This window comes from Manduca sexta, unplaced genomic scaffold (assembly GCF_014839805.1).
Source record: "Manduca sexta isolate Smith_Timp_Sample1 unplaced genomic scaffold, JHU_Msex_v1.0 HiC_scaffold_1819, whole genome shotgun sequence".
Lineage (NCBI taxonomy): Eukaryota > Metazoa > Arthropoda > Insecta > Lepidoptera > Sphingidae > Manduca > Manduca sexta.
This window is the reverse complement of record NW_023592721.1, coordinates 1-12764: the sequence shown is the minus strand read 5'-3', so window position 1 is coordinate 12764 and position 12764 is coordinate 1. Positions and strand designations below refer to the sequence as shown.

The window sequence follows — 12764 nt, the reverse complement described above, 5'->3', positions numbered from 1 at the left end:
TTTCGGTTTGGACCGGTAGTTCCTGAGATTAGCGCGTTCAAACAAACAAACAACCAAACAAACAAACAAACTCTTCAGCTTTATATAATAGTATAGATATAAATATATATATTTTTAGAACTTTTTAAGAGGGTGAATTCCCTCATACACATTTTTGCGTACCTTTAATAGTTCACGGAGCGCACACAACGCAAATTCAAAAGGAATATATTTTCTCCGTTGTAGCACAATTCTTCATAACTGCTCCGCTCCACTCCTATTGGTCATTGTGTGATACAATATAGCCTTTCTCGATAAATGGGCTATACAACACTATAATATTTTTTTCAAATCAAACCAGTAGTTCCGGATATTAGCGTATTTTCAACTATTCAGCTGAAAACACGCTAATATCTTAAAATATCTCTAGCTATTCAACTTTATAAAATAGTTTAGATTTATAAGGCAAGTGCTAAGTAAGCGCGTACATACCTTGCTGTCTCTTCAAACAAAACTTTAATTTAAGAAATATTTGTAAATGTTTGCAAGGTATTCTCGCCTAAAATTAAGTAACTAATGTCTATCTGCATTACTATGCAGCTAGTAGTAGCTTACGAGTAGAATCGGCACTTATTATTCCAAGTCTTCTAGAGGTGGTATGTATAGTATAAAAAACAGGATGCTAAGTCTTTATCACAGATGAGGCTTTCAGGTTGGTGGTAACGGGACTAGAAGAAATGTGGATGTAATGCCGAACCTCACCTAAATCTGCTCAGTAATTATTCAACCGTGAAAGCTTAATAAACACACTTTCCCATTTATAATAGTAAAAATGTATGTATGTAGTATGACTTACGAGTATTGTATGATATACACACAATAGGCATATCTATACTTATAATAAATCTGTAGAGAGGTCAATTCTGTACATGAAATATATTTCCAAAATAATTGTCAGGGGGTGATTAGGGATCGATACTGATGCCAAAAATGCAATTAGTAAAATTTTTGTCTGTCTGTATAACCGTTATAGAAACAAAACTACTCGACGGATTTTTAAACGAAACTTGGTACAATTATTTGTCATACTCCTGTGCTGGTTATAGTATACTTTTCATCACGCTACAATTAATAGGAGCAGAGCAGTGAAGGGAAATGTTGGGAAAACGGGAGAAGTTACTCCATTTTTAAGCTTCCGTCGCGTGTGCAACCTTAATGGTTAAAGCTACACAGAAATCATGTATGACGGAAATGTTCTCCTTAAAATTATGTAAAAATATCCCACGACAGCATATGTCTATCTTTTATGGTTGACTCACAATAACACGTGTAACTCCCGATAGCTTAGCAGTTCGAAGCTTTCTCATTATATTTGTCTACTCTTACGTTTATTACACTCTCAGTCATCCCTAATTAAAAAAGTTAACATTATTAAATATTCCATAAAAAAGAATCATAGAAATCGGTATAGAAACACCAAAGTTATACATGAAATACGCTAATAATAAGCCATCACGCGTGAATACTGAATCATGCTTCCTTCGATTTCACCAGGATCGCATCATCAGACCCTGACCGGACAATCGGACCACCTGCATACCACCATACATTAAAGAAACATCCCGACAAATTGAGCACCTCCTCCATTTTTGAAGTCCGAAATCCACGCGGGCGAAGCTGCGGGCGGAAGCTAGTTTAAAATAAATTAGTGGAATACACTAGAAAATAATTGATTCCCAAGTAGACAAATTAAGTTTGAGAACCAGAAAGGAATAAAATTTAAAGTAGGAACCTTGGTGTAATATTGTTATTATTCTTTTTATCAATAAACCATGGAGAAAATTAAAAATTAAGGTGTTTAACTTCATGCAAAATCATCGTTAGAATAGAATTATTGAATAATTAAATAAACTAGATAAATTAGCTAATAATAAAGTAAGTAAGCTTGTCTGCATTCTATGTTCCAATTTCATTGTTTCAAGCACAAAAAATTTAATACATGGAAAGGTAGCTAGGGTAAACTCGGTTTTAGATAAACCCTCGGTTACAAAGAATTCACTTTTTATTTGTTTTTCTATGTTCTGTTACAATTTTGCGATTTTTTTTTTATTTATTTGCCACGTTACTTGTGACATTACACAATATCTAACAAAGTAGAAATCCAAGTATGTGGAAGTTAATTTATTAATGACACCGTAATTACATAACCTTTATAATCAACTCTTAAATTATGTTCATAATAACTCGTTCAGTGATTAATTTTCAAGACCTAATAAACTAAACAATCAATAAATGATAAACAAATACAACAGAAAATCGGTTATGAGGCGTGACGCCACATAATACAGTAAAAATTAAAATAATTAGTTTACAAGATACATAAATAAGGAACCAAAAACATCTTTACGCGTTTAATGTCGTAAATGAATTAATATTATGCAAGCCGATATCGTACGTACACACAGGCCCAAACTTTGAAATTGACGAAACAAACACTAGCAATTTAATACTCCAATAAAACAAGCGACGCGCTGACTTCCCGCTCGAAAACGAGCGGCGAGCAGCGACGAAACAACTATAAGCTCATAGATACACGTAATAAAGCTAACAAAATACATGTTAAAAATGATTTACAACCTCATAACCTAACAAAATCCTTCGTATTCATATACAATTTCAGAATGCACTTTGAAAAATCGGAGCACACAATGCGGGATCGGGACGATACATATACACACAGAACCGGGAAAGAAGAGTAAGTGTACGGGTGTGAGTGTAGCGGATGCGGCTCCTATTCGCCCGCCAGCTCTTTGAGTCTTTCTTCTCGCGGCCGCGCGCCGCCGAATATCGACGAGGCCTGGCTGGTCGACGCCAGCGAGTTCACGGGCTCCTTCACTGTACGTGGCTCTAGGACCAGCTTCGGTCTGCCCGACGTGTCTGCAGTAAATTTTAAATTATATAGACCATGTTTATAGAAATTTAATCTTTATTACACACAAGCTAAAGAAGTCTAGGGCTATCAATTATAAAAGGCAATACCGTCCAAAAACCTTTCGCAATATCAGAGTGAAATAGGGAATCTGAATTTAATACATGTTCTTACATGTTGAGAAACAAACATCTTCTGATCAATCAACTTTGAAATCGAGCCCAGGATCTTATCCGCTTTAGAGCATATTTAATGTGCTGGCAGTGTTTTAATCGGCGACCATTACACAGGAAACCGATATTATGAATTCAGATTTGTCCCTGTGTTTCGTGCGATCATGAAACTTAAATGAATCAGTTACAAGAGGTGCGTGTACCTGGGCGCGCGGGCGGCATGTCGTCGTAGGTGCCGCGGCGGCGCGGCGGGCGCGTTGGAGCCGGAGCGGCCCATGCGGCCCCACTCGCCCGCGCCGCGCGGCTCCTCGGACGCGCCGCGCGAGGCTCGCTCGCGCCGCCGTCGCGCTCGCCCCACCGCTCGCCGCCGCCGCCACCGCCGCCGCCGCCTCCTCCCCGCTCACGTTCGCGCTCTGCACACAACACAACTCAATCATCTATCCACAACAAGGCAGCAGCGTTGTGGCGTCTGATACTGCATCTAATATGATCATACACACGTAAGTGTTCGAGCGGTGGCAAGTCCGTGCGTTGCTTTACTGAAAAAACTGGCGCAAAATAAATTTTATTAGGATGCGTCCACGTAGGACTGCAACTGGAACTTTAGCCATTATCAGCAACCAATCATAAAAATGACGCGATGAACGTTAAATTATTACCTTACAACGTTACCTGATGTGTTTTTATTAAGAAAACTAAAGGGGCTTGTCATTGTTTCTATCCCCTATAATTCTATACTTCGCAGGTAAAAGCAAGTTTACTCACATCTGCTGTAACAAATCCTGTTATCAATTATGTATGGTCGCATTATAGGAGCATTGTATAAAATATAAACACTCCTCTGTGAAATGTAGTTATTCTTTACTGTAATATCAAATAAATTTGTACAACACACAGTTTTGTGCAAAACAATATAATATGTAGGTAGGAAGACATAAACACCACATATTATAATATTTGCTATTCTTACAAATCACCTTAAGGTGGTAGCTCAAGGTCCATTTTCATACATTTTGTTTCGGCTTTAATCTGGGTAACTAAACAAGTATTGGCAAGTAAAGAATTTAAATTCACGTCTAGTTAGTGATTAGTTCTCGCAGTTGAAGAAAAACGTAAAATAATTAATAATCATGGATATTTCGGCCTTTAAAATTTCGTCATATTAAATTTTAAAGGCCGAAATATCCATGATTATTAATTATTTTACGTCAAGCTACCACCTTAAACAAATATTAATAATTAAAAAGTATATACCCATTATTACCTCCTTCATATAACCTTGTTACATTAAAAAAACTGGCATGACATAGGTGATTCATGTTTTGGACATTAGTCAACAATGACCTCCAAAATCCCAAAATGAAAATTAGTATCTAGAGTAGAGATTTTAAAAATGTGTAAATGTTAAAAAGCAAAACCACAAATATTTTACAATTTTGTTATGACCAGACAACACTGTTTTTTTTTTTAATAATTTGCATAAAATTGTCTTAACGTAATGATAAAACCATATGAATAAATGTCCAAATCACCAATTATTCGACAAATAGAAAATAGTTTTGTGTTTTAGTGTTTAGATCTTTTAGTAACATTTTAATAATTCCACACAGTCTTTCAAACCATCCCATAACAACCCAACAACAATACTCCAATTAAATCAGATTTACCACCACACAAAAATAAAAGTAATAATAATGATTACATCTTGTACAAATGTGTGTATAAGCATGCAGAAAATAATATTTGTAGTCATTCAATAAACTAGTTTGACAAGTTATTGTGCAAACATGTAGTGGACAGAGTTAGGATGTTTTTACCCACTAGGTATATAGCTAAGAATGAACTATAATAAAATAATGAAATTAACCATCTGATTCAAATTGTTCATTTATAGTATTTTTAGTAAATATAGCTAAATGTCAAAAGATAATTATGAGCTACGTAATATAAATATAAACGCTACCATGTAAAATTTACATAATAATGTCTCCATATCCATCAAATTAGAGTGGCAATATCACTAGATATACAGCATAAAATATATCTTAAATTCGGAATGTCCCTGCGTAACTATTTACCTAGATCTCTAAAACAATATTCACCGTCGTTTTTCTATATAATTTAACTAGCTTTTGCCCGCGGCTCCGCCCGCGTTATAAAGTTTTTCGGGCTAAAGGTTTTCCGTTATAAAAGTCACGCTATATATTTTCCCGGGAGCCTATATTATTCCAAGGGTCTTAAACTGTCTCCATACCACGAACACGATCAGGCCAACAGATGCAGCGGGGGACTTTGTTTATAATTTTTTAAGAGGAACAATCCCGTCATATATAATTGTTAAATAACTTTAACCGTTTACGCAGCGCACGCAACGGAAGCTCTCAAAACTAATAAATTTTCCTCGTTTTTGCAACATGTTTCATTACTGCTCCGCTCCCATTAGTCATAGCGTGATGATATATAGCCTATAGCACTCCAGGAACAAAGGGCTATCCAACACAAAAATAATTTTTCCGTTCGAACCGATAGTTCCTGAAATTAGCCATTACTGCTCCGCTCCTATAGGTCATAGCATGATGATATATAGCCTATAGCACTTCACAAACAAAGGACGATACAACACAAAAAGATTTTTTCAGTTTGAACTGGTAGTTCCTGAGATTAGCGCATTCAAACAAACAAACAAACTCTTCAACTTTATATAATAATATTGATGACCCATACCATATACATAAAAAATACCACTTGAACAAAGCCTTATCTGATGAGAAATTTATGCAAAAATAGTAATGCCTATTAGGTTTTTTTATTTAGATCTTAGGAAAATATTATAACCGTTAAGTAAATTCCACAAATCATAAAAAATCTTTCCAAATATCTCAACACAATAATATAATCAAACTAGTTTGTCGAACGGTCACACCATTAATGGATTGAAAGCAAATGTAAAGATAAGTATACCAAAAATGGATGCATCGCTTTGGCTTCGCAGTTGGCCAAAGTGTAAGCTTTGAATATAAAATTTTATTTGCGATACTTGTTATCTATCTTGAATAGCAATAAATGTTTCAAAATAATGTTAACAACTTTAAGGCGACAAACGAGACGTCATCACAAGTGGCGTAGTAATTAAAAACAACAAAACTTGGATAAGCACCTTATTATTAATAATTTTATCTAATTTTGAGAAAGTTACGACTGACGAACACAGGCAACATCCAGTTAAGGTATACACAACGAGCATTTGACAGTTGAAAGGATAATTGACTTAACAAATTATAAAATTGAAACAATGTTCAGTGAACAGTCCAAATTCAATGATATTTAAAATTACATTCACAAAGAAAACCTCTATAATACCAAACAGGAATTTAGCGCATTATTTAAAAAAAAAAATGTAACAAAGTCAACTATTGTTTTCACTGTCTTAGTGATGCGTTAGTGTAGCGCGATGTTACCGTGTGTGAACCCTCCACCCTGGTGGCGCGGCGCGCGGCGGTCGAGCGCGTCGAAGTGGTCGTACGTACCGCGCCCGCCGTCTCTCCTGAAGCCGCCACCGCCAGCGCCGCCGCCACCGCCGCGACCTCCCTCGCGCCCGCCGCCGCCCTCTCGTCGGCCACGGTCGAATCCCACTCTGCAACGTTTTGACAATGATTTGTAAATATAGTAATAGTATACAACCATAGACCCCATATTAAGGTGTAGTAAGTCTACCATAGTTATAATGTTTTATGTTGCTTCCTCGGACGTTAACTATCATTCAAGGTGGTAAAACAATAACTACTACATATGTACAGTGTTTATTAGTAAATCAATTGAATTGTAAAAATAAAAATTTTGATTTCAGAAATTATGTATACTAGAAATTCATGTTAAGAACCAAAAAATCAACTAGTATCCTAAGCAAGCAATATAGTCACTCTGATTAAGAAATTGGCAACATGCTCTCTGTTGCCGCTCTGTCAACTCCAAAACACACAACAACTCCAAAATTGTGATGCTCTTTTACAAGCTATGTCAGTCTCATAGTGTAGCATGTTCAGAGCTGGGAAAAATACATGGTTTACTCTTATTAAAATACATATACAAAAATACTATCTAGCATGTATTTAAAATGCCAGATTTAAGCTGCTGCCAATGAATTTATAGATAAAAACCTATTTAGGTAAATAAATTCAACAATTACATAGCATTAGAAATTATAGTGATAAGATAATTTGCATACACAGTCAAGTACTTAAATATTTCATTTGCACCTTTTATCCCCAAAGGGTTACGCAGAGGTACAACTGGGGCATCCATTTTTCGCCATAAGTATTCTGTCCCAATATGTGAAAGGGAGGCAAGTGTGTTGCCACACATAAGCTATAACTTTTAGACACCGGGCTGATACTGAGTAGAAAAACCCAATATCTCTTTGTCCAACCCGGGAATCGAACCCAAGACCTCAGCACTGTAGTCATACCATAATACAACTAAGCCACTGAGGCAGTTTTTAGTACTTGAATACCTATTGCAGCAAAAATGTTATAACCAAAATTTTTGAGCTCATTACAAATGAGTCTATTTGTACTAATTTTAAATGAGTAATCAATAATCCTAATAGCTATGTACAGATCATCTCAACTAATTTTATTAAAAATATAGAATACATTAGATACTAATCTTAAATATGAAGAAAATTCTCAACAAAATATGATTCAGAATGTTTATGATAAAAATTTATATGAATATACAACCTGTCATTTCTTTCTTCGGCTACATCATTTTGATTAAATTTCCATCTACATTAATAGCTCCATTCATTTCAATTGCCTTCATCAAGTCTTCCAGACACTCGAACTCCACATAGCAAAATCCTTTGAATTTATCTGTTTCTTTATCCATAACCAAGCGTACATTTTTTATTGATAAATCCTGGAAAAACCATATAAAATGTGCTTTATAAGATTCTATTAATGTTAAATTGTAATTTGGTAGTGCTTGGTATATCACTATAACTACAAGATGTTGCTAACCAATTTTAATTACCTAAAAATATTTATTATCTATTGTTAATATAATGTAAATAAAAAATTATCTTTGTGGTAAAAATGTATTGGCTGCTGCTGTTCTAAACGCTAATATTCATTTTTTTATTATTATTAAATTAGTATCTACATCAAATTATTGTTAATATTTCTGAAAACCAATCGCATTCATTATTACCAAAATTTGCATACTGTATCTTAAAAATATACTTCACAGTTTATTTGTTTTTATTATAATTTACTTTTAGCTGTTTATATAATTAAAATGATATCATCATCTGTTTTTGTATCTAAAATATTTAACACTTCCTAAAGTTGTCTAAACAATGGTGAAGTATGAACTAATAAACCTTGTGAGTTTCACAGTGATGTAATGTTATAATAACGTGATCTAGAATGACATAATATGTAGCATACAGCGCCATACAAGCTACACATTTCGACCAAGATAAATTATCGCGTGAAATTACTAAGTAAAGTACATAAACAAAAAAGGTGACAAGTAAGGGAAATGTACTCACAGGGAAAATTCTGTTTATATCGCCTTGAATGAGTCCGGAAGGTAAGTTACCGACGTAAGCCTTGTAAGGAGGTTCAGAGGGAGAGGACGCCCCCAGCAGTCCGTCTACCGCCACCGAAATCTCTGCAATCACCCATACAATTGTATGCTTTTCATAACCTATAAAACTATACGAATGCACTAACTATTGAGAACAACACTCATATGTGTAGTAAAATGTTCAACTGTAATGAAGAAATGGAAGCAAATTCAATAGCGTGCGTAAAATTCCATTTTCATTCAATGTTATCGCAATGCAAAAACATGAAAGTTCATTCGCAAATAATAAGTAAATTTAGAACTAAAAATAATATTTAGCCACAAAAATGTTCGATACGCTGGAAAAAATGTAATTTACTATGATAAAACTGTGTTTTAAAATAAATACCTGGAATTAACATCGTCAAATCCACTGCGACCTGCCATGTTTAGAAACATGGAACACTGAATGCGCGCGCATCAGTTTCTAGAAGCGGCCATAAATAAAAAATATAATTTAAATCAACAATAAAAAATCGATTCTTGTAATATATTCACAATATTAAGACGGTATTATAAATTTCACACGTAATTATTATTTAAAGTATATCTTTGAAATACAATTTTATATGTTCGGGTCAAGCATCGATATTTTATTGGCGCATCCCCGAGTATATATCAAAGAAAAATAGGAGGTTATTTTTTTCTATATGTATATAAAATTCGAGTAGACTAATTCTAATAATTCGATTAGTAGACTTTTAATTATACTGTAGCTAATAGCCGAGAAAAACTTGAGCACGCTACCGTGCGAGAGATGATTTTTTTGTACGTACGTAATATAGCTACGATAACGCTATTATAGTCTGATAGTCTGCTACAAAACAGGCCTATCTATAAAGGCTTATCTATAAAGTATGGTCGGACCCAACCCACCTAATAAGTAATGGACGTGATTCATTATGTCTTTGGCATCTATCCAATTGGCAGCACGGTCTTTGTTCTTAGGCGATTCTTTGCGGAAATAATAAAAAGTCTATGTCTGTGTTTCTTTTTAATATATTTATTACGACTCTGGAGGCTAGTTCATTGAGTCTGTGTTCCACCACCAATAATTAATTTTATACACCCAATTCAGTGAATTTATCACTGAAACTAGTGGTTTAAACTCCCGACGGTATTATAAATTTCACACGTAATTATTATTTAAAGTATATCTTTGAAATACAATTTTATATGTTCGGGTCAAGCATCGATATTTTATTGGCGCATCCCCGAGTATATATCAAAGAAAAAATAGAACCGTTTTTCCCCCGAAGGGTAAAAAAACGGATATTTAGGTTTCAGCCGTAGCTTGAACCACATTGAGATTAACGTTCCAATATTCATTGTCAACATCTTCAACATCTTCTATCTCACTCACTCATTAGGTGCATTCGTGACGTTGTAACCTGCCATAACTATACCTGTCCTTGTCACATACTTGGTGAGCAGCGCGCGGCGGGCTCTTCCTTCAGTACCTTGAGCCGGCAAGGCCTTAGGTGTGGTTCAAGCTACGGCTGAAACCTAAATATCCGTTTTTTTACCCTTCGGGGGAAAAACGGTTCTATTAGGTGTTCGAGCCTATGCTTGAACCACATTGAGACGTGTTTATTATCTGCCGGCGCGCTGTCCGACTAGTCCATAATATGTAAGATTTTAATATGGGACTAGAGCTAAGCGTACTGTGACTATTATTATTTTCGTGTGAAGAGAAAGACAGAGATTGTGAAAGATATTTATTCAAGGATAATATCCTCAATTTGCTTGAACAATTAAAAAGATACCTTACATAATTACCAGAATGATATATTATCAATATGTAATTAAGACCTCAAAATAAGCTTTTCATAAAATCAATTAAATCTTATATTTAATAATAAGCCTACATCACTGGTGTAAAGGAATTACTTAAAGGATTTGGGTTCCTATTAGGTTGCGGTTTTATTTCTCTGAAGTAATGCCGAAAGAATGTATTTTTAGACCGCCAATTGCCCCTTTTTAGAATTTCATCAATATTGCAATAATTACCGACCCAGTTGTTGGTTGCAACAACTGCTCTAAAGCTACCTGCAGATGCAGATATTCCTGCTTCTTTAAATAACGTTTTTATCCATCCCGCGATCACGGTTCGGGAAGCATTCTTCACTTTTCCTCTTGTGGTAATGAACAGAGAATCATTACACGCCATGTTACGGCGCATATTCGTTATTAAAATGGTTTTCTTAATCCAGAAGATAATATCAAGTGGCCCATCAAAATTATTTTCTTCTTTCTTCAGCAACCAGCCTGATTGTTTATATGAAACCGAATCAGTTTTAGACCCGAATTTAGGCCAGAGTATGATTTCATTTCCCTATCTTCGAAGTGATCATTTCTTATCGATAAAAGTGTTAGGTCATGGACTCTTCTGCCGGTAGCGAGCAGAAGAAGCACGCAAGTGTGCCTTGAGACTGCAAAGAGATTGTCGTGATCAAATTGGTAGGTACTTAAAAACGCTAGGAGATCTTCTATAGTCCACGAAATTGACTTTTTAACCGGAGGGGTTTCAGCGAAGACGCCCTTTAATACGTGCTTTACTAGAGGATGGGCGCGGAGCTCGTCAGATCTTAAGGGATTTCCGAAGTTTGCTACAACTGACTTGTGAACGGCTATGGTCTTAGGCGCTAATTTTACGACTCTGTAGAGGTAGCATAGGTATCTAGCTAAATCTTGAGGGCTGGGATCATCTGCAGGTATTCTGTTTGATTGGGCCCAGCTGCACCATCTTGACCAGATTGGTCTATACGTTTTTAAGGATGACGACCTCCAAGATGATTCCAATAGTTTTATTTCACTTTCAGACCAGTTTGCAATCTGCTTCGCCCAGCCCGTACCAACCATACCGCCAATTCCAAGCGTTCTACACCTTGAGGAGCACAATTCGTGCGGAGATCTATAAGGTTTTCGCGAAGATTCGGAATCAACAGCGGAGGTTTCTCTTTCATTTGCTCCAGTTCTGGTTTCCAGAAGACTCTGCTCCAGTTGGGCGCTACTAGAATATATCGTCCCTCCGACTTTTGTAGGTGGCGAAGTATTTGCGGAATTAAGGCTGGCGGTGGGAATATCCACCCCAGATTGTATTTCCAAATTCTGCTGAATGCATCGCAGAATTGGCTCCCTGTGTCTGTCGAGTCTTCGCTGACATAACTCGAAACGACTGCTGACTTCTTCGTGGCGAAGAGATCTATATCTGGAATTCCGTATTTCTGAAATATCCAGGTTACTATTGTTTCCTTGAGGTGCCATTCTGGCAAGGCCTTTTCTCTCGACAGCCTGTCCGCTATTCCGTTGTATATCCCCGAATGTATCGAGCTATTAAATGACAATCCATCAAATCGCATAATTCTAAGATTTGTGTCGTGGCTTTAATAATCTTGCTGATCTGGTGCCCCTTGTTTGTTTATGTAAGCCACAGTCGTTCGATTGTCCGATTGTACCATTATTGTCCTGTGGCGAATTTCGGCACCCAAACTTTGAAGGACTTCGTGTACGGCCCACAAATTCTTTTAGGTTGCTGTGCCATTTTCTTTGACAATGTGTCCACTTTCCCCGTAGATGACGGCCATTTGCTATGGCACCCCAACCTTTTTCTGCTGCATCCGTCGTGACAAAGATTGACGGGCCAGGATAATGGATCGGTGACCTCTTGTGCAGATTCTCTATCCACCATTTGAGCTGCTCTAGGGCCGCATCTGGGATATAATTGTATTCGCCCGTTTGGGGGTTTAGTGGCGAAAAAGTAAAATATCACGTGCGATGATGTCGCACCTAATAAAAATATAAAAATAGGTATGTTCAATGTGTGTAAGTGTCGTTTATCTCTTGATATGAGAACAAAATCAACTATGTCTAAATCTGCTTCGCATTTATGAGTAAGGGTTTTTTAATAAGTTAATCATATGTCGGAAGGAAACGAAAGATAACAGCATCATGACATACCTTGTAATGTTCTGTGTGTTATACGGACTGTGGTCTTCCAAGACAACATTCCTAGATGGCGGCAAATTCGTTATAGTGTCACGTCAGAGAGACCG

At 36.2% G+C, this 12764-nt stretch overlaps 1 protein-coding gene across 1 annotated transcript; it reads right to left on the bottom strand.

The window, feature by feature from the left end:
- Positions 1–2023: 2023 nt before the first annotated feature.
- Positions 2024–9313, bottom strand: LOC115454630 (eukaryotic translation initiation factor 4H). Its single transcript, XM_037445582.1, is given in 10 exon segments — positions 2024–2916; positions 3285–3327; positions 3329–3415; positions 3418–3494; positions 6540–6715; positions 7821–7848; positions 7851–7998; positions 8633–8713; positions 8715–8754; positions 9059–9313. Coding segments are annotated over 10 exon segments (876 nt in total). The 5' UTR covers positions 9109–9313; the 3' UTR covers positions 2024–2770.
- Between the last annotated feature and the right edge of the window lie 3451 nt (positions 9314–12764).